This window comes from Desmodus rotundus, chromosome 9 (genome assembly GCF_022682495.2).
Source record: "Desmodus rotundus isolate HL8 chromosome 9, HLdesRot8A.1, whole genome shotgun sequence".
Taxonomy (NCBI): domain Eukaryota; kingdom Metazoa; phylum Chordata; class Mammalia; order Chiroptera; family Phyllostomidae; genus Desmodus; species Desmodus rotundus.
The window spans coordinates 77,080,111-77,099,103 of record NC_071395.1 but is presented as its reverse complement, the minus strand read 5'-3'; the positions used below and the strand labels follow the sequence as shown (position 1 = coordinate 77,099,103).

At 37.1% G+C, this 18,993-nt stretch overlaps 1 protein-coding gene across 3 annotated transcripts in view; it reads right to left on the bottom strand.

Annotated features, from left to right (window-relative positions):
* Nucleotides 1–4,059: 4,059 nt before the first annotated feature.
* YWHAE (tyrosine 3-monooxygenase/tryptophan 5-monooxygenase activation protein epsilon) overlaps nt 4,060–18,993 on the bottom strand; it is a 41,742-nt gene continuing 26,808 nt past the window's right edge. For 2 of the 3 annotated variants that reach the window (XM_045199200.3, XM_024564600.4), the window contains 5 exons: nt 17,232–17,431; nt 13,668–13,774; nt 12,842–13,048; nt 10,646–10,782; nt 4,060–5,038 (listed from right to left, as the gene is read on the bottom strand). In XM_045199200.3, coding sequence (XP_045055135.1) covers nt 4,986–5,038; nt 10,646–10,782; nt 12,842–13,048; nt 13,668–13,774; nt 17,232–17,431 — 704 coding nt within the window. In that variant the 3' untranslated portion in view covers nt 4,060–4,985. Of the gene's footprint in view, nt 5,039–6,846; nt 6,891–10,645; nt 10,783–12,841; nt 13,049–13,667; nt 13,775–17,231; nt 17,432–18,993 lie in introns of all 3 variants that reach the window. The other variant, XM_045199201.3, reaches the window with a different exon arrangement.

Below are 18,993 nucleotides of genomic sequence, written 5' to 3'. Positions count from 1 at the left end.
ACGCTGAAATGCGAGTATTTTGCATATATTGTGGGCACACTCACACAAGCAAGGGGTGCATGCACTTAACACTTTCACTTATATCATCAAGAAGTCCTCTTAAAAAACGTATCTCAGGACCTACATAACTTAGAATAAATTAATTTAACAAGGTCATGAAATACAAGATCAATATATAATATTACACTAACAATTTGAAAATAAAACTTAAAAATACTATTTAAAATAACACCAAAAATTCAAATACCTACAAATAAGCCCAACAAAAGGTACCAGACCTCTCCAGAGAAAACCACAAAAACATTTGTTGAAAAAAATTAAAGACCTAAATGAGTGGAGGGGTATATACTATGTGATGAATTTAAGGACATGATTATATAGACATTGATCCTTCTCAAATTTGTCATAGATTCGATAAAATCCTAATCAAAATCCCAGGTTTTGTTGTTGCTGTTCAATTATTGCAATTGACAGGTTTATTCTACAATGTGTATAAAAGTGGAAAATGCCAAGAATAATCAATACAATCTTAAAGAAAAAAAAGAACTCAAACCACCAGATACTGATTTCAAACCCAGTGTTCCACTGGCCCTAGGACAAATAGACCAATGAAACAATATCTGGCTCTGGATCAACTGAATATCTACACAGAAAAATACTTTGTTTTCTAAAGGTCTTATTTGAGAGAGAGAAGAGAGGGAGGGGAGAGGGAAAGAAACACTGACTGGTTGTCAGGGACCTGGCCCGCAACCCAGGCACGTGCCCTGACCGGCAATCAAACCAGTAACCCTTGGGGTGCATGCTGGCTCTCAAACCAGAGCCACACCAGCCAGGGCAGAAAAATATTATTTTTAGTATCTCCCTATTATTATGGACAAAAGCTCCACAGGATTCTAGTTCTAGATATGGGGGGGGTGTCAAACAATGCTTTTAAAAAAATAACATAAAAGATTAATGATCTTGGGGTAGGCAAGTATTTCTTAACAGGACATATAAAGCACTTACCTTTAAGGAAAATATGGATACACTGGACTGTATAAAAATTAAGAACTAGTCATCAAGAGACATCAAGAGACATCAAGAAAATGAAAAGCAGGGCAAAGAATGGAAAATAATTGCAGTAACAACCCCAAAGACAAACTCTTCCTAAAAACCAGTAAGAAAATGACAATCCAACAGAAAAACAGGCAAAAGGGGGTATTTAAGAAAATACCCAAATGTCCAATAAAGCTATTAAAAAGTTCTGTCGCATTAGTCATCAAGAAAATGCAAGTTAAATTCAGACTACCACTGTACAAACTCACCTGAATGCTACAGCTAAAAATAGCGACCAGATGAAATGCCCGAGGATGCGGTGCAAATGGGATTCATACTGGTAGTGCTGGAAAACAGCACCACTTTGAAAAGCTGTTTTGCAGTATCTACTAAAACTGAACTACTGTGTTCCCTATAACCTAGAGGAAGTCCATTCTTAGGTATACATGCTACATTAACACATACATGTATATACCAGAAGACATGTACAGAAATGTCCAGAACATATTTGTAACATTCAAAAACTGAAAATAACCCAGTTTCCATCCACGGAATAGAGTGGTACACGCACACAACACAAAACTAGGGCCATGAAACACACTACTCCTCAGGTAATGACATGGACTAAAAAAAGTGTAGGATTCCGTTCCTATCAAGTTCAAAAACAGGCAAAACTAGCTGGTGGCAATAACATACTGGTTTAGTTGCAGGAGTAATCACTGAGGGAGCTTAAGGGAGTATTCTAGATTCTGGTCCTGTTCTATTTCTTGATGTGAGTGGTGCTACAATGGTGTTCCTTCTGTTAAAATTCATTAATAAATTGCATATATTTGATATGTTTTCTACACTCGCATTTTAAACTTACTTTAAAATTACTTGATATACAAATGTCAAGAGAAACTTTAAGAACAATTTGCAGCCCTCCTCACATACAGCAACCCTGTGGTGAGTGATGGTGCGAGAGTACCAACCCAGGATCTTCCCCAAACAGTAACTGCTACAGGACAAGTTGGGTTTCTTTAAAAGCTAGGAGGTGATGTATTTTGGAAATATTTCCACCTGAAGTGGCTAAAAATGAGTTTGACTTTATGGTATTAAGACTTTGATTCTCTAGAAAACTCAGTCACAGCACTGTAGCAACTTGACAATCTACAATCACAGATTACCTACTTGTCCAAGCTAACCTATTTTAAAGAATCACTAACTGTAAAAATGACTATTTCTTGAACTTAGAAGCTATTAAAAAACGGTCTAAAAATTAATCTAGGTAATAAGCCTTTTAAGACCCTTCCTTTTTAGACAGCAGCCACCTCAGAGCCTTAAATGTACTTATCATTTATATTCTAATTCAGTTCTAATACATATTACAGCTTTTCAAGGGGTGTTTCAATTGTAAAACATATGCTTAACTCAGAAATGTTAAAATATATGGATCTAAACAATCACTTTAGGATAGAGAAAACAGTTCCAATAAAACAAGTTTTGATAAAGAACTAAAAAGTAACCGAACTCTGAAACCTGCTTGAATAGTACCAGTCCCGCGGCTTTGGGTAAGTTCACCTTCTTCCTATTTGCAAAATGCAAGTGACGGTTCACCTAATTATCACCACCTCTGTGCTCTACAGTTTAAGAATGACTCAGTGCCTGGTACATAGCTAATAGTCAATGTTAGATCATTACTGTCAATATCAATTACAAGCCTAGTAACTCCTAAGATATGAAACCAGAGGGTTGGGTTGCTGCATCCAGCACCACCACTTCCTCTGAAATGTCCCAATTCCTTTAATCATCCATCTTAGAATCCTACCAGGAATCCCTGTGAACAGTTATTACTTGCAACAATTTTCACAACAAAAATCTTTGACAATTTTTTAGTGCTCCTCCTTTCTACTAGCCTAGAATCAGTAACAGCTAGTTTATAAACTCTTAAGTGGCATTTGTCTGGGGCAGGAGCCAAGTCAGAAGTTGTATTGCATAACTTCCCCTTAGAACGATCTAACTATTCAAGTTCATTCTCTTCTTCCCAGAAGCAAAATACATTAGATTTGCTTTTCTGGCCACCCATCCCACAACCCAAGCATAGGTATCGATACTCATTTATTGGTGCCAAAACTTTAGAAAACACCTGTATTTAAAACTTTCTACAAATCAAAGAATTATATTTAAAATACAAATTAACTGCATTCTAGTTATAACGGTAACTCAAGTTTCTATGGACATCAATTGATCCTTGAAGATGACTAAACCTTAAGTTAAAAAACACCTCACCTGACCAGTTCTAGGAAGTGGGAGTGACACAGTCCCTACAGGGTTGTCACCTTTCTGCAATCTTCTGATCTTAGTGACCTTTCTGAAGACCTGTACCAATCAACTCTCTCAAGTGCCTCACTGGTTTCCTTGGGTGGCAGGTTTTCCCTCAATACGCCGACTGCCACAAACTTAATAATGTTCATAGCATCCTATTTGCTGAATGAAGTCTACACAGCTAACTAAGGAACCCTTCCCCTAAATTCCTGGTACAGAGTGATGTATATTAACTAAATTATCTATTCACGTTGATGCACAGTCTGTAGAAGGAAACTACTTAGTGTCCCTAGAAAGGGGTACCATAGCTATACCATTGCTTGACCATGTGTACAACTGAGAATTTAATTATATTCTTCTCTGCTCCTGCCACTGACCTTGGTGGTGGTAGTGGGGATGGGGGTAATTTTACCTCAGCCTGAGAATTATTCTAATATTCAGCCATATTTGGTTATACAACTCACAAATCCATACTAGGAAATGATCTATAACTGCATGTGTATTAAATACACATTTGTACTTTAATGATTAAAATGCTGTATCGCTACCTGGTTTATTAGACAGGATGGGTAATGAGTTGACGTGGACTACTCAAGTGTTCTTCACAGCCAGGCTACAGGTCATTTCCCCCCCAAAAAATAATGTATCATCATTGGGAAACAGACAAGCGATTTATGGAAAAAAAAAATCTTTTCACATTCAGGCAAAAAATACCATCAGTGTGTTTAGACTAGAGATTTTATTTTAGAAAGATAAAAGATGGAGGCGCAATAATATTTGGCATTTTTAATTTAGGTTTGTTTTATTTAAGTTTAATGTTAATTCCATGCTGTGTTTCAGTAAGAACAATACAGATTCTGTATCTGTGGCTCCAGTCAGATATCCAGTAGTACAAATTAGCTTCAAGTTACACATACTGAACAAAAGAGGTTGAGCGAGCGAAGGAGGGGGGCCAGGAGGAGGGAGGAGAAGAAACAAAGAACTGAACACGCATGCAGGCTTTTCCATACCACCTTCATTGCTAACCTGCTTCAGAGGGAGAGTAAAAGTAGGCAAGAATGAGCAGCCACGGATTGTTGAACTGTTACCAGCACCATGCTTTTCTGCAGAATTTGAAACACTTTTTACAGCAAAACCATTACAACAAACTCCCCAAACAACCAACCTTTAACCACTTCAAGCTAACACCCAGTTAATTTTAAACATTGGTATAAAATCCAATTTGAACAACTAAAAAAAAGAAAAATGATACCACATATGCCTCTATGTGTGATTAACCTCTCTCTTAGATGCTTGCTTCACCAAAAGTCTACTGGCTTCCAATGTAACTTCCACTGCTAATGGTTTCCTTGCCACATCTGGCAGGAGACGATACGATAATGCTGAAAAAGCCTCTATACAGTCCTGTTAGTGTCTTAAAGAACCTAAAAGCTGGACCAGTAAAATCCACAGAAATTCACTCTTGCCTTTAAGAACTTTTGAAAACTGTTTTTAAAAAAACCAACAGGGCAGGAACCTAAATTCTGAGACCAAATGTAAAAGTCAGATTTGGTGGTTCTCAGTGACAATGGGGGAATTTCCAAGGGGGGGTGGGATGGGAAGGAGTGGGGCGGTCAGAGATGGTTTCTCTTGTTGGCTTTTATGTCTCACTGATTTTCATCTTCCACATCCTGCAGCGCTTCTTTATTCTGCTCTTCACCTGCAAAGGAGAACGATAGTTAATTATTTCATACTGGCTACATCAGGCTGTCGTGGTCACAAAAGTATCATTCCAAGCATAAAACTCCTTATATTTGCTACAATTGGTATTAAACAAAGACAAGCACAGAACTTCTATCATCCTTGACATCTGAGATGCCTAAGCCAAGAGGTAGGTGCTGCTGGATCAAGGTCCTAAATGGTCAATAGTCAGGATGAAAAAACCAAAACAAACTGATACATAGTAAAAGTCAATGTTTTTAGTAACCATATTGTTAAAATGATTGTCAAGCTTTCATGTATATTGTGTCAAAATACTCTTTCTCAATAACCTCACACCTCATCAAGAATCAGGAATATTTTATAGTTTTTTGCAAAATCTAGTTTACCCACAAGCCTCACATCAGAAATACTTCAATGAAGAGAACTGAGCAGTAAGTGCTCCAAAGGACTTCTACAGTTCTGGAGAGAGGGTTCTGTTTTTGTAAAAATGTTATGTTTTGTATCTTGGCCAGTCACATCAAACCATAACCAGACTTCTCACTCCAGAGTAGAACAGCATGCTCAAAGTAAACCAGGTCACTGAGGTTATTAAAGAAGGGCATTTAGACTAGTTTTCTCATGCCATTTTTCCTTTCCCTTTAAACATGGCGATTAGCCTGAAGAGTTTCAACTGTACTATGACATGCAATAGAAAGCCAGCCTAAGTATCTACCTTTTCATAAGCATTAAATATGTCAGCCACATTAAAGAAGCATGCAGGCTTTCACTAAAAATTAAAACAAGTGACATTCTTTTGTGCAGTAACAAACCACTTGTAATTCCTATATATTACTAGTTTGATTCAAAGTAATTGAAAAATCAATGAATTAATCCAACAATCATAGTATGACAGTTCAGACCATCCATCCATTCATATTGCTTGTTGAATTACTTAATTAGGATGGACAAATGACACTGAGACTGGTTATCCACAGATATAAAACAGTTACCTTGAGAAATGCTTTTGAACAGTCTTGCCCTGGCCAATTGATTAAAGCACCCAAAAGGTCATGGGTACCATTCCTAGTCAGGGCACATGCCTAGGTTGCAAAAGTTTGGCCCCTGGTTGGGGTGCACATGAGAGGCAACCAATCAATGTTTCTCTCTCACATCAGTGTTTCTCTTTCCCTCAAATCAATAAGCATGTCCTCGGGTAAGGATTAAAAAAATAATAATAAACAGTCTTAAAGACCTTGATATGATAAATATAGATGTTGTCATGGCAACAAGGGTTAAGTATTAGTCATTTTAAAATTTCCTTTTGTGATAAAATGTTTAACATTCGTATGTGACTCTAAAAGGTACTTGAGGTACATAAAGATTTTTGACTCAAATCTAGAAAAAGACATGCAAAGAAAGACAAAAATACCCATTTACTGAAGAAAGAAATGATGGACCACACAACTATTCTTCCCCAAAGAACAATGATGTATTCAAATAGGAACATTTCACTCTCATTTTCAACAGCAATATACTGTTCCAAAATATAGTTAACAGACAACAACAGAGCACACTCTGATTCACTCATAAGCAAACACTAGATTTGCCAAAAGTTCCAAGTAACTTTGGCATAAATATAGTCAGATAAATCACTCCCAACCAAAGGTGACAGAGGGTAGCAAATCATAAACGTCTTAGAAGGTTTTGCATCCTGGAATGTAGAACAGGCAGTTTTGTAAGCAACAGGATGATGATGATATATGCAAGCATGATTAGTGAAGAACCAAAACTAAAAGCAGAATTCACTGTGCCATGGTAATGACTTACAAAGTAGTTTTTAGGAAAGAAGAGTTGGGTTTTCCTTTAGGAATCTATATTGCAAGGAGAAAGGGAGGGAGAACAATCACATGAAAGCAACATTACAAGGAAAATAAACCGAGAGAGCAGAACAAAGGAAAACATCAATGACTTAGAGGAGTCAGATTTTGGTCTTTTTTATTTTGCATAAACTTCACTCTAAGAAATACTTTGTTCCTTTTACCTTTAAGAGGATGAAATAATATCCTTTTAAAAGGTATACAAAAGAAAAAAGTTTTCCTTGGATATGTTATTTCTTTGCCCACTGTTTGTAGATTTGGGGGGAGGAGGAATGGGAGGTAGAAAAACACATTTCCTCTTTGTGGATTTGTATATGAAACAGTCCTCTGACCACAGGTTAAAAGAAAGGGACTGGAAATCACTTCATGAGAAAAAGTTGTGATCCCTTTAAAGAATTATGTTCCAACAACATTAACATATTCTGCAGTCAAAAACATAAAAGTGTTTAAGTAAAAACCACATACATTTCTTCCTTTAGAAATCTTCAGTTCAAATATTTTATGATACCATTTTTCCTGGTTACTAAAGTAAAAAATGAGAAAATCAACTAAATATTGGGTTGAACAAAAAGTCCATGTGGGTTTTTCCCCCATAAAATGTAAGACACATTTTTCATTTTCACCAGAAACTTTGATTTGGCTATTTTGTGTGTGTCAGCTATCTCCCTCCCACAGACTTCTACTGGGTAGACGCCAGGGATACTGCTAAACATCTTCCAGTGAGTAAGACAGCCCCACCGCAAAGGATTATTTGGCCAAAATATCAATAGTACCAAGAAATTTCACAAACCCCTTAGACATGTTCGATCACTTACAGGACCTTCTCCATACACTACACAAATCGTTTTGTGTTTCATTTGTGTTTTTCACTTTCCTTGAAATAATAAAGCACAGTATGTCAAAAACGTTGCTTATTTTCTTCCATTTTCAAGATTAAAATAGCTACATAAAAATTCACCAATTTTGATGTTTTAAATGCATGCTGGTAATGACTATCACAATACAATCTACTAACAAAACTGTTTCAAATGAATTTAAAGACAACTAAGCACTACTAGAGCCATTGTACAGAAAAAGCCAAACAAACTTATTGGCCAACCCATTCTTAAACTAAATTCAAGTAACCACCTGGAAAACTGCCAATTCCATGACCATAATTCTCTTATATTCAGCATTGATTCTAAGTCACAAAACCAATTTTATTAAAACATTATGCAATACTATACCTTTCGGCAAAACTGGGAAACAATCTCCTAGAGTACCCGCAACAATTTATAAATTCAGATAATTTGTTAATTTTACTAAAAGGTCAAGACACTACTTGGATTTTTCAGTGTTAAATTATCATGTCTCCTAATTCCAAATATTTTATAACAAAGCTCTTAAATGAAAGTTATTTTGTTTCCACTGAAGTTAACTGTTCAACTTAAAAAGTAAGAAAGTAATTGAAGCAACTAGATTTCACTAAATTAAAAAAACTTTTAGGCCCAAACCAATGTGGCTCAGCAGCTGGGCATCATCCCGCAACATGCAAGAAAGGTCGCCAGTTTGATTCCCAGTCAGGGCACGTGCCTGGGTTGCAGGTTCAGGTCTTGGTTGGGGCATGTGCAAGAGGAAACCCATCAATGTTTCCATCAATATTTCTCTCCTTTTCTCCCTCCCTTCCCCCATCTCTTTAAAAAAAAAAAAAACACGTTTTTTTTAAATTTAGGATTAACCTATGCTAATGTTAAAGCATCTTGGGATAAAGAACCTTCCCAACTATGAAAACATAAGCAGTTTAAAGAAATGTCCTATTTTTAAATGACCCATTTCATAAAATGACACCTGATAACCAAGAAAAAGATTATCTTTTGTTCTGTATACTCTTGGTTACCAGTGATAATGAACAACAGTAGCACTAGAAAATATAAGCTAGCTTAACAAACTCAGTTAAGGAAACTGGCATCAAATGGCTAAAAAAATAGCATTTTCTACACAGGTCACCTTCTTTTTATTTCTACCCTCAAAAAAAAAAGGTCCCTGGCTCAGAGGGATCCAGTTTACTTATTAGGTCAATACCGCTTACCGAACTCTCCACATGCTGTCCTTTTATCCCCTCAAACGGGCGGGTTTATTAGTCTTCTCAGAGCTGAGGGTGACTATGGAGAGTCCACAGCTATTTGGCCAATTCTTAGTAGTTATTGTTAGAATACAACAGAATTTTACAGCTGGAAGGAACCTTAGGTCATTAGTTCAAAGATGATAAATTGTTTCTGAGTCCCACTGATTGGTGGTAGTGGATGCCTGAAGTGCTGTGTTGAAAAGTAATCGGTGGCTCCATCTGAATTTGTTGGGAAAGTGTACAAGTAGGTCACATGTGCTACGTGTCTCAAGCCAATCCTCATCAACTATCTTAATACTTCACAGAGCTAGTGAGCTCTAGAAGCTGAATCACCCAATTCTCACTTTAGCACCATAACCCAAGATAAGTCTAAAACCTGACTCTAACACACTGAGAGTCATGAGTAAGAAAAATGACAATTTACATTCCTTGATACCCCTTTTCAGAAGCACCTTTAAGAAGTATAATGCTTCTTGGTTGGTTTGACAAAAACTACAGCTAGCCTCAAGCAATACAACATATGCTTCATTTGGAGAACACAACACTGAAGGATCTACCACTAAAACTGACGACAAACTTTTTGTTTCTGCTCCCTACATCACTACCACTGTAGAACTACCTGTGGCTACATCACACTAGTTTGTCCTCCCTTGTTCAATGACGTATTGTGTATGAAAATGGTTCTTTGGAAATAGGAACAATAAAATCTCCTTTAAAACAAAAAGTGACAAATTTGGGCTTTTACATTTAGAATAAACAGTAAACCCTCCACCCCATCATAAGATTAAGTACTATAAGCTACTCTAGTGACTGTTACTACTGAAAACTCTAATAAAAACAAGACCACTCCAGCCCTGGCTGGTGTGGCTCAGTAGACTGAATGACAGTCTGCGAACCAAGGGGTGGCCGGTTTGATTCCCAGTTGGGGCTGATGCCTGGGTTGTGAGCCAGGTCCCCAGTGTGTGTGTGGGGGAGGGGGAGACACGACATGAGAGGCAACCACACATTGATGTTTCTCTCCCTCTTTCTCCTTCCCTTGCCCTCTATCTAAAAATAAATAAAATCTAAAAAAAACCCCCCACCAAAACCAGATTACACCAGACCTCTTAAACAGGACCTAAGGGCAGGGCATTTCATTTACTGTACAGAATCCATAGGAAAACATTCCTTTTTTAGATAAAAGATTTCTGGAGAAGATGCTTCATAAGTGTCTACAGATACCATCTAGTTTAAACCTGAGGACACCACTCAGCCAAAGGAAGTGATCACGGCATTCAAATACAATTAACCTTAGACCCCTAAAATTAAATCTGAGATAAAATAAACCACTTCTCTCCCTCCACCTTTCAAAACACAGTGTGAGAGAAGTAAACTAAGTTTAGCAAACATTAATTAGAGGTAAAACTTTTAAACCTTTAAATATTAATAAAAGATCCCCTTTTCTAAACAGGTCTTTTATTTTATAATCCTATAGCCCAGAATGGAAGACTGTACTTTGATATCTTTTCATGAAAGGTAATAATTAAACTTTGATAGTCTGGAGGATAGAGGAAACTGTAGCTTGATGTAAAGAAATACCAAGGAATTTCTAAGAGTAAAAAGATCCAACAATGGAAAGACACACATTTAACTTGAGTTTCCTTACCATCACCCTGCATGTCTGAAGTCCATAGTGTCAGATTATCACGTAACAACTGCATGATAAGTGTAGAGTCCTTATAGCTTTCTTCACTCAGCGTATCCAGTTCTGCAATTGCATCATCAAAAGCTGCTTTTGCCAACCTACAAGTATTTACATAAGTGTATTATAAAAATAAACAAGTCCAAAAACAGATCATGTTAAGATATTGCTCTTTTCTTCAATTATCCCACAATATGTAATAATGACACTGAGTACTTGGGTTTAGGCATTGAAATAAAGGAAAAAGCTCATGAAACTGATGAAAATTAACTCCCTACTTAATTCTGTAATCTAGCAACTTGTGAGCTAAGGGAACTTTTGGAACATCACTTCTTACTACGCTTTCAATAAGCCTATCAGTAAGTAGACTATATAGACCAAGTTCCAAACTAAGGCACCACCAAAATATATAAATAAAGGTATTTCCAAGTTCCAGTCAATAGCTCACTTGTTTAATAAATTTTGATTAAAAAAAAAAAATTTGGACAGTATCTCACCAAAAAGAGGGTAATACAGAACCCATGGAAATATAATGATAAAAGTCATTTGCTATTATTTTAAACGAAACAAAATCCACATTTACTGAGTACTGTATACCATGTACACCGAGTAATGCTGGATACCAGTGGGGAAACAGAAGAGACATAATTAACATGAGTCCCCAATTAACTTAAAAACATCTAGGAATAGGATGCATAAGTAACATTATAAAAAAAAGTTATGTGCTATTCTAGAGAAAGTGCTGCAGGGACCCATGAGGAAGAGCAAGTGGGAAGTCAAATTTCAACAAGTAGGGAAAGAGCAACCTGGCAAACTTCAGACTAAGGCAAAAACAGGAGAAATGGCATGAAGGTAACTGAATTTGAAGCCATGTATATGGGACGGCTAGACTGGAGACTAACAATAAAAGATTCGACCAATACTATCAGCTGAACAGACAGCTGTAACTTCTTCAGTTAAGACATACACCTATTTTAACAAATTCAAGTAGCCACTTAGAATATTTTAAGATGAGTATTACTTTGCATTCAAATGAATCTACCCTTACATCAGGAAAATCTCCCCTTTCATGGAACATTCGGTTTCTACTTATTTAAGACTACTGAAGTTACAAAGGACAAATACAGATGGCCCTTAAACAACATGGGTTTGATTTGCATAGGTCCACGAACACATTTTTTTCAAAAGTATATTGGAAAATTTGAAACTTGCAACAATTTGAAAATATTTGTAAATTTCATGACCCAGAAATAACAGAATTAATAAAGTTAAGTATATCGTGAATGAATAAAATGTATGTATTTTCGCTTCATGATTTTCTTAACATTTTTTTGAGCTTGCTTTATTGTAATAATACAGTATGTAATACCTATCACATAGAAAATATGTGTTAATTAATGTTTATGTTATTGGTACAGATTCCAGCCAAAATAGGCAAATTCATAAAGACAGAAATTAGAAATTGTAAGGGGAATATGGAGTTATCACTTAGTGGTTATAGTCTGTTTCAGGCGACGGAAGAGTTTTGGGAATAGATACTGGTGCCAACTAAACTGCATACTTACAAATGATTAGAACGATAAATTTCATATTATATTTATTTCACCATAATTTTTACAAATAAAAAGCTACATACATATGTCTTATATTCCTTCAATCTGTATAAAAAAATTGGACAGTTTAACATCCATCGTTGAGATGGAAAACTTTATATTAAAACAGAAAATACAAAATGGCACATATAGAGCATAAGCATAACCATATTAAAAATATACCTACAAAGACTGTAAACTAATATATAAAAATTAAGGTAATTTAAAAATTAATTCTTCTCATTCCTTTTTCCCACATTCTAACAAGTTAGAGATTCTTTTTAATCTAACCAACAAAAATTTCCCCCATCAACATAATTTTCCTATATGCCCTCCTAGTGAAATATCCTAAATGCCCTCCTAGTGAAATGAAGGAGGTCTGTCTTGAATTGAGATACATGTGGCTTTATATTACCAAGCATTTTCATTGAGAGCCAAAAGGATGCTTTTATTACATGGCCAAGTCTACAAAGGCCATCCCAGGAAAAAAAACAGAAAACCAAGTAGTCATTCTCCTTAGTAACCCTTTCCAATTTCATAGTGAAAGCTTCTGTTCTCCGTAACTTACCTGCAGGCACGGTCAGGGGAATTAAGAATTTCATAGTAGAATACGGAAAAATTGAGAGCAAGACCTAAGCGAATAGGATGCGTTGGTGGAAGTTCTGTCATTGCAATATCACTAGCAGCTTTATAAGCCACTAGGCTGTTCTCTGCAGCCTCCTTCCTGTCATTTCCTGTGGCAAATTCAGCCAGATACCTGTGGTAGTCCCCTTTCCTAAAACAAAACAAAACAAAATGACAGAATTAGAAATAATGCGTTTTAAACAAAAAATAACTTAAAACTTTTCTATGTGAAAAAATATATTAAACAATTAACTGGTATACTTCAATCATTTTTATAAGTCTCTTTCAGGAATAACTAACTCATCTATTTAGTTTTCCTCCTTAAAGATTACATATTACCAAATATAAGCAAAACCCTAGAGATTTTAACTAAAAACCTCAAAAAGAAAACATAAACAATCTATCACTTGGCAGACTAGAATTAAGTATCAAGAGTGGTTCCAAAGAAGAGCACAATTATTTGTTAATCATGACATAAAGCTTCCATATAAAAATGTTAAGATTGAACTACATAATGCATTGCTGTAGCTAGGGAGAATACAGTAATAGTCTGACCATCTTAAATGCAGTAATATTAGTATTTCATTAGCAATGATTTTGGAAATAAGAATACAAAAATTAACTTTTGAGAATCACCCCTCCCATGTAACTATCCCTCCAACATTAAATAATTATTCTTCAGTAAAAATTGAAAACCTACACAGAAAAAGTGATGATTCTAAGAGGGCCAACATTTAATCTGACATTTTCCCTTCCAGTATAGAACCTACATTTTATAATAGAAAACCTTGGACTCGCCAGTGTTAGCTGCTGGAATGAGGTGTTTGTCCAGTACATCCAGAATGTCACAACAGATTAACTTTAGTTCAGTCTCAACCTGAAAAAGAGGTCAAAACTTGTTTAAGTCAAGTCCAAGAAATTATAAATTACAACACATTGTACCTCTGGTTTTCAAGAAGAGAGCTGTATTAAACAGAATATACATGGCCTTTTCAAAGCCCCTTTCCCCTCTTGATACAAAAAGCAGAGAACAGTTTTCTCGAGGTTATAGAAATTATTTCTATGTACTATTAATCAAGTGTTTTAAAAATCAACTTGGGCATGTGGGGGAGGGATCAAAAAAATGAACTCAGTTCAGGTACAGAAGAGTTAACACTGATTACTACTAAGTGCTGCACATTTATGTTAACTTCTCCAATGAGGTAGCAACTATTGTCTTTATTTAACATGGGAAAACAAAGATAACAGCATTTGTCTGAAGTTTACCAAAAGAAGTTAAAGTGCCCTGCCTGGTGTATGTAGTTCACCGGACTGAGCACAGGCCTGCAAAGCAAAGGGTCTCCGGTTTAATTCCCAGTCAAGGCACATGCCTGGGTTGCAGGCCAGGTCCCCTATAGGGGATGTGCAAGGGGCAACCACACACTGATGTTTCTCTCCCTCTTTCTCCTTTCCTTCCGTTCTCTCTGAAAATAAACTGAAATCTTTAAGAAAAAAAAAAAAAACCAAAAAACAAAAAACAACTTAAAGAGGCAGAGCTAGGATCTGAACAAAGGCAGGTTGCATGCCTGCCATCACAATTTTAAGGAACAAAATAAAAATTGAAACTAAGGCAATGTGCTCACATTCCTAAGCACTATTATGCTCACTAGCCAATCACTTTCACTTTAGTGGTAGATGTCCATAGCCAGTTATGGCACCAAAAAAAAAAAAAAAAGCCTCTCAATTCATTTACCATGCCAAAAAAGCACACCATCCTAAACACACCTACATGTCTTACTCTCCACTTTCTATTAATTCAAGGTGACACTGCTAACCTTTCCAAATTCTTCTCACGTCCTCTGTAACCTTTCCATTGTAAATAATTCTCCAGTTTTCTCTTCTCCTATAATCTCATCCTGATCCTAAGTAAAACTAGCTGTTCCCTGAATACCTCCCCTTCTAGCTTTTTAAGGAATGACTGCTCTAGAAGGAATTTCTGAATCATCCTAGGTCTTGCTCTCCTGTTACTCCAAATCCTTCCTCCTTGGAAGTTTACACTTTCAGTTCTAATTTCTCAATTACTGTAATCAACAGAATCTTTCATCCACATTCACTGAGGATCTGTAGCCTACCTCTCCAATTCCTACTATCACACTGAAGTATTACCACCCGTGTTCCTTTGAACATAGTTCCTTGATCTCAACTCTATGACCTTCATTTGTCAATACCACTCACTGTGGCTGCTCTCTCCCAGACATCTTAAATTCTAGTATTTCACTACTGGACTTCTAACTTCCTTTTTTAGTTTCTTTACTTCCTGTTATTCATACTAGGGAAATATTATGACATCCAGCCTGGTCTTTCACCTTCTCCCAATTTACCAAGCCTCCTTTCTGCTTCCTGCTTAGCCCAAATCCCCATTCCAGCACACAAGACTTCTCTTTCTACCTTCTCATTTCCTCATCCCTCTGACGCACCAAACCTGTCTACTGACAATCCACACATATTCTTTATTCCAACTTATTTGAGGGTAAGTCACAATGACATCAACTCACCACCTTCTACGTGACCCCAGATACATGAATCACTCAGAACCCTCAGTTTTCCCATCTATAAATTGAAGTAACTACCCTTTATAGGGGATCATTTAAAAATGTGTTAGCCCTGGCTGGTGGAGCTCAGTGGATTGAGTGTGAGCTGGGAACCGAAGGGTTACCGGTTTGATTTCCAGTAAGGGCACATGCCTAGGTTGTGGGTCAGGTCCCCCATGAAGGCCACGTGAGAGGCAACCACACATAGATGTTTCTCTCTCCCCCTCCTCTCTAAAAATAAAATTTTAAAAAATAATAAATAAAAATGTGTCAAATAGCTTTTTGCTGCACACAATGCGCTCCCATGTTTTTATACACATTATAGATGGGATTATCATAAGCATCCTTATTTTTCCTCTCAAAAATTTGGGTAAAAAGGTGTGCATTATACACAGCAAATATGGTACAATATCTTACACCATTATATATCTCCCCACTCAGAACAATGCCCAATAGAACTGGAAATAGTCCATAAATGTGGATCCCCCTTCCCTCCCCTTAATAAATTCTCCATTCTATTTGTGCCTGCTTATGTAATTTCTCTCACTGTACTCTGGGTTATAGGCCTATCTCTTCCACTAGGATCACTTTCTTTAATTTTTATTTATTTATTTTTAGAGAGAGGGGAAGGAAGGGAAAAAGAGAGAAACATCAATTGGTTGCTTCTCATACACTCCCGACCAGGAACTAAACCCAAAAGCTAGGCACATGCCCTAACCAGGAATTGAACAGGAGACCTTTCACTTTGCAGGATGACATCCAACCGAGTCACACAGGTCAGAAAGTTTTTAATATTTTATTTATTTGCTTTTAGAGAGAGGGGAACAGAGGAAGAGAAATGCCATTGTGTGTTAGCTCTCGTGTACCCCCAAACTGGGGACCTGTCCTACAACCCAGGCATGTCCCCTGACTGGGAATTGAACCGGCAACCCTATGGTTTGAATGCCGGCACCCAACCACTGAGCCACACCAGTCAGGGCCAGAAATACTTTATTTTTAGGTTCAGTTTCTTAAAAGCAGCACTGACATTTTGAGCTACATAATTCCATGTCGTAGGAGGTGGTCCTATGCACAGCAGGATGTTTACCAGCATCCCTGTCTTTATCTACTATATGTCAATAGCACCCTCCAAGTTGTGACAACCAAAACATCTCTAGACATTGCCCAATGTCCTCTGAGGAGCAAAAACACCCTCTGGTGGACAACCACTACATCAATGGCTATCAAACTTTCTGACCAAAATTCACAATAAAAACAGTCCTATATAAATGTATATACACGCTTATACAATACTGAAACAATACCTTCATGAAATAATGTCCAGTGCCCTCTGACATTTTTCTATTAAAAAAAACAAACAGTAACTACACTGAGATCCATAAGGACAGTAACTATTTCTCATCTTTGCACCTATAGCACCTAGCAAATTATGTGGTGCAGAAGAGGCACACAAATATTTGTTGAATTGCCCTGGTTGGTAATTTCAAGTCACTCTATAAAGTTACCACAGTAAAAACAAAGACTGATGTAATTCCCTACTTGTGCGGTGCTGAAAATTGAACACCACCCTCTGCAGCTTACAAAAAATTCACCTCTGTCCAGAAATACTGTAGTGTGTATTCCTAATCCAGGTAAGCAAAAGATGACAGCACATTAAAATGTATATTACATGTTTATAATATATGGATGTACTAGCCTATGATCTAAAATATCTAATACCTAAGACACCTTCCTTGCAAGATGTCTAGAATATAATAATCTCACCATTTGCCGATATTCCCGAATCATTTTTAGTTTGTCTTCTCCTCCTTTGTTTTCTTCTTTCTGTTCAATGCTGCTGATTATTCTCCAGGAAGCTCTTCTAGCTCCAATCACATTTTTATATGCAACAGATAGGAGGTTCCTTTCTTCAACTGTCAATTCCACATCCATACCTGCTACTTTCTTCATTGATTCCACCATTTCTGTAACAGCAAAGTAAAATGAGACCTTACAAAGTTTTTAAACACATCCCTTCCACAGGTCTTTTTTCTATCAAGCTAATGCAAAACAAAATACTAAAATTTTAACATAGAAAATCCTTTGCAATCATCAAAACTAATGTGAGTGAAAAACTAAAAGTATGTACAAGAAAATAAGAGCCTACAATAAGAGACTGTTGTATGGTGTCACAACTTCAAACAGTACCTTATATACTATGGTTTGGAGGAATCTCTATTTTCTTTTAAAGATGGGGAAGGGAGGGAGAAAGAGGGAGAGAAATATCCATGTGTGGTTGCCTCTCACGTGGCCCCCCACTGGGGACCTGGCCCAAAACCCAGGCATGTGTCCTAAATGGGAATCGAACCGGCAACCCTTTGGTTTGCAGCTGTGCTCAATCCACTGAGCTATGCCAGCAGGGCAGAAGCTCTCATATTAACTAAGACTGTGGCTGGTGTGGCTCAGCGAACTGAGTACCGGCCTGTGAACCAAAAGGTCGGTTGGTTTGGTTCCAGGTCAGGGCACAGGCCTGTATCGCGCGGGCCAGGTTCCCATTAGGGGGCGCATGAGAGGCAACCACACATTGATGTTTCTCTCCCTCTTTCTCCTTCCCTTCCCCTCTCTCTAAAAATAACATTTATTTTTTTTAAAAAAGAAAGAAATTTACAGGCCTAGTCTAGCCCAGGCTGGTGTGGCTCAGTGGATTGAGTGCCAGCCTGTGAGCCAAGGGGTCACCAGTTTGGTTCCCAGTCAGGGCACATGCCTGGGTCACAGGCCGGGTCCCCAGTGTGCAGTGCGTGCAAGGTGACCACATATTGGTGTTTCTTTCTTTCTCCCCTCCCCCTCTATCTAAAAATAAATAAAATCTTTAAAAAATAAAAATAAAAATTTACAGGCTCTAAAGTATATTTTCTTTCAAATTATTTCTAAATGCAATAAATTATATTTCCCAAGTAACGGTCATGGATGGAAGGGGAATGCAGTCATATAGCAACAGCTTTGAATGTTCCCTTCCTTCCTCCTTTAAGGGCACAGTCCATCTTCATGAATTCATTCATGGGCAAAACTTTTGATGGTTCCTACTTATTACCACTAGGTGGCAAGCAAAGAAAAGGGCCAAATAAGTCTTGCAAGATCCCAAGCACAGGAATATAAATAGGTAATGCAATGCATGATGAATGCAAAGAACTAGAAACAGCTCAATAAACACTACATGAATAAACATATTAAAGAAAACTATGCTTTTGTTAATAAACGAAATGCCATATTACCATGTGGCTGTCCAACTTTACTGATTCAGATTTTTGGTGATGAGACCCAAGGATCTGCATTTTAACAAGCACCTCTAGCATACATTAACACGCTACATATAAGCGTACCTCAAGAAATGATGTGGACTGTGACTTTATGAAACATTGCTAATGGTTATGTTAAATTACATGTAATCCCAGGAAAATATATTTCAAAAAATTATCCTTTCATGCCTTGGCCGGTGTGGCTCAGCTGGCTGGAGCACCATCCTGTAACCCAAGGGTTTCGGGTTGAT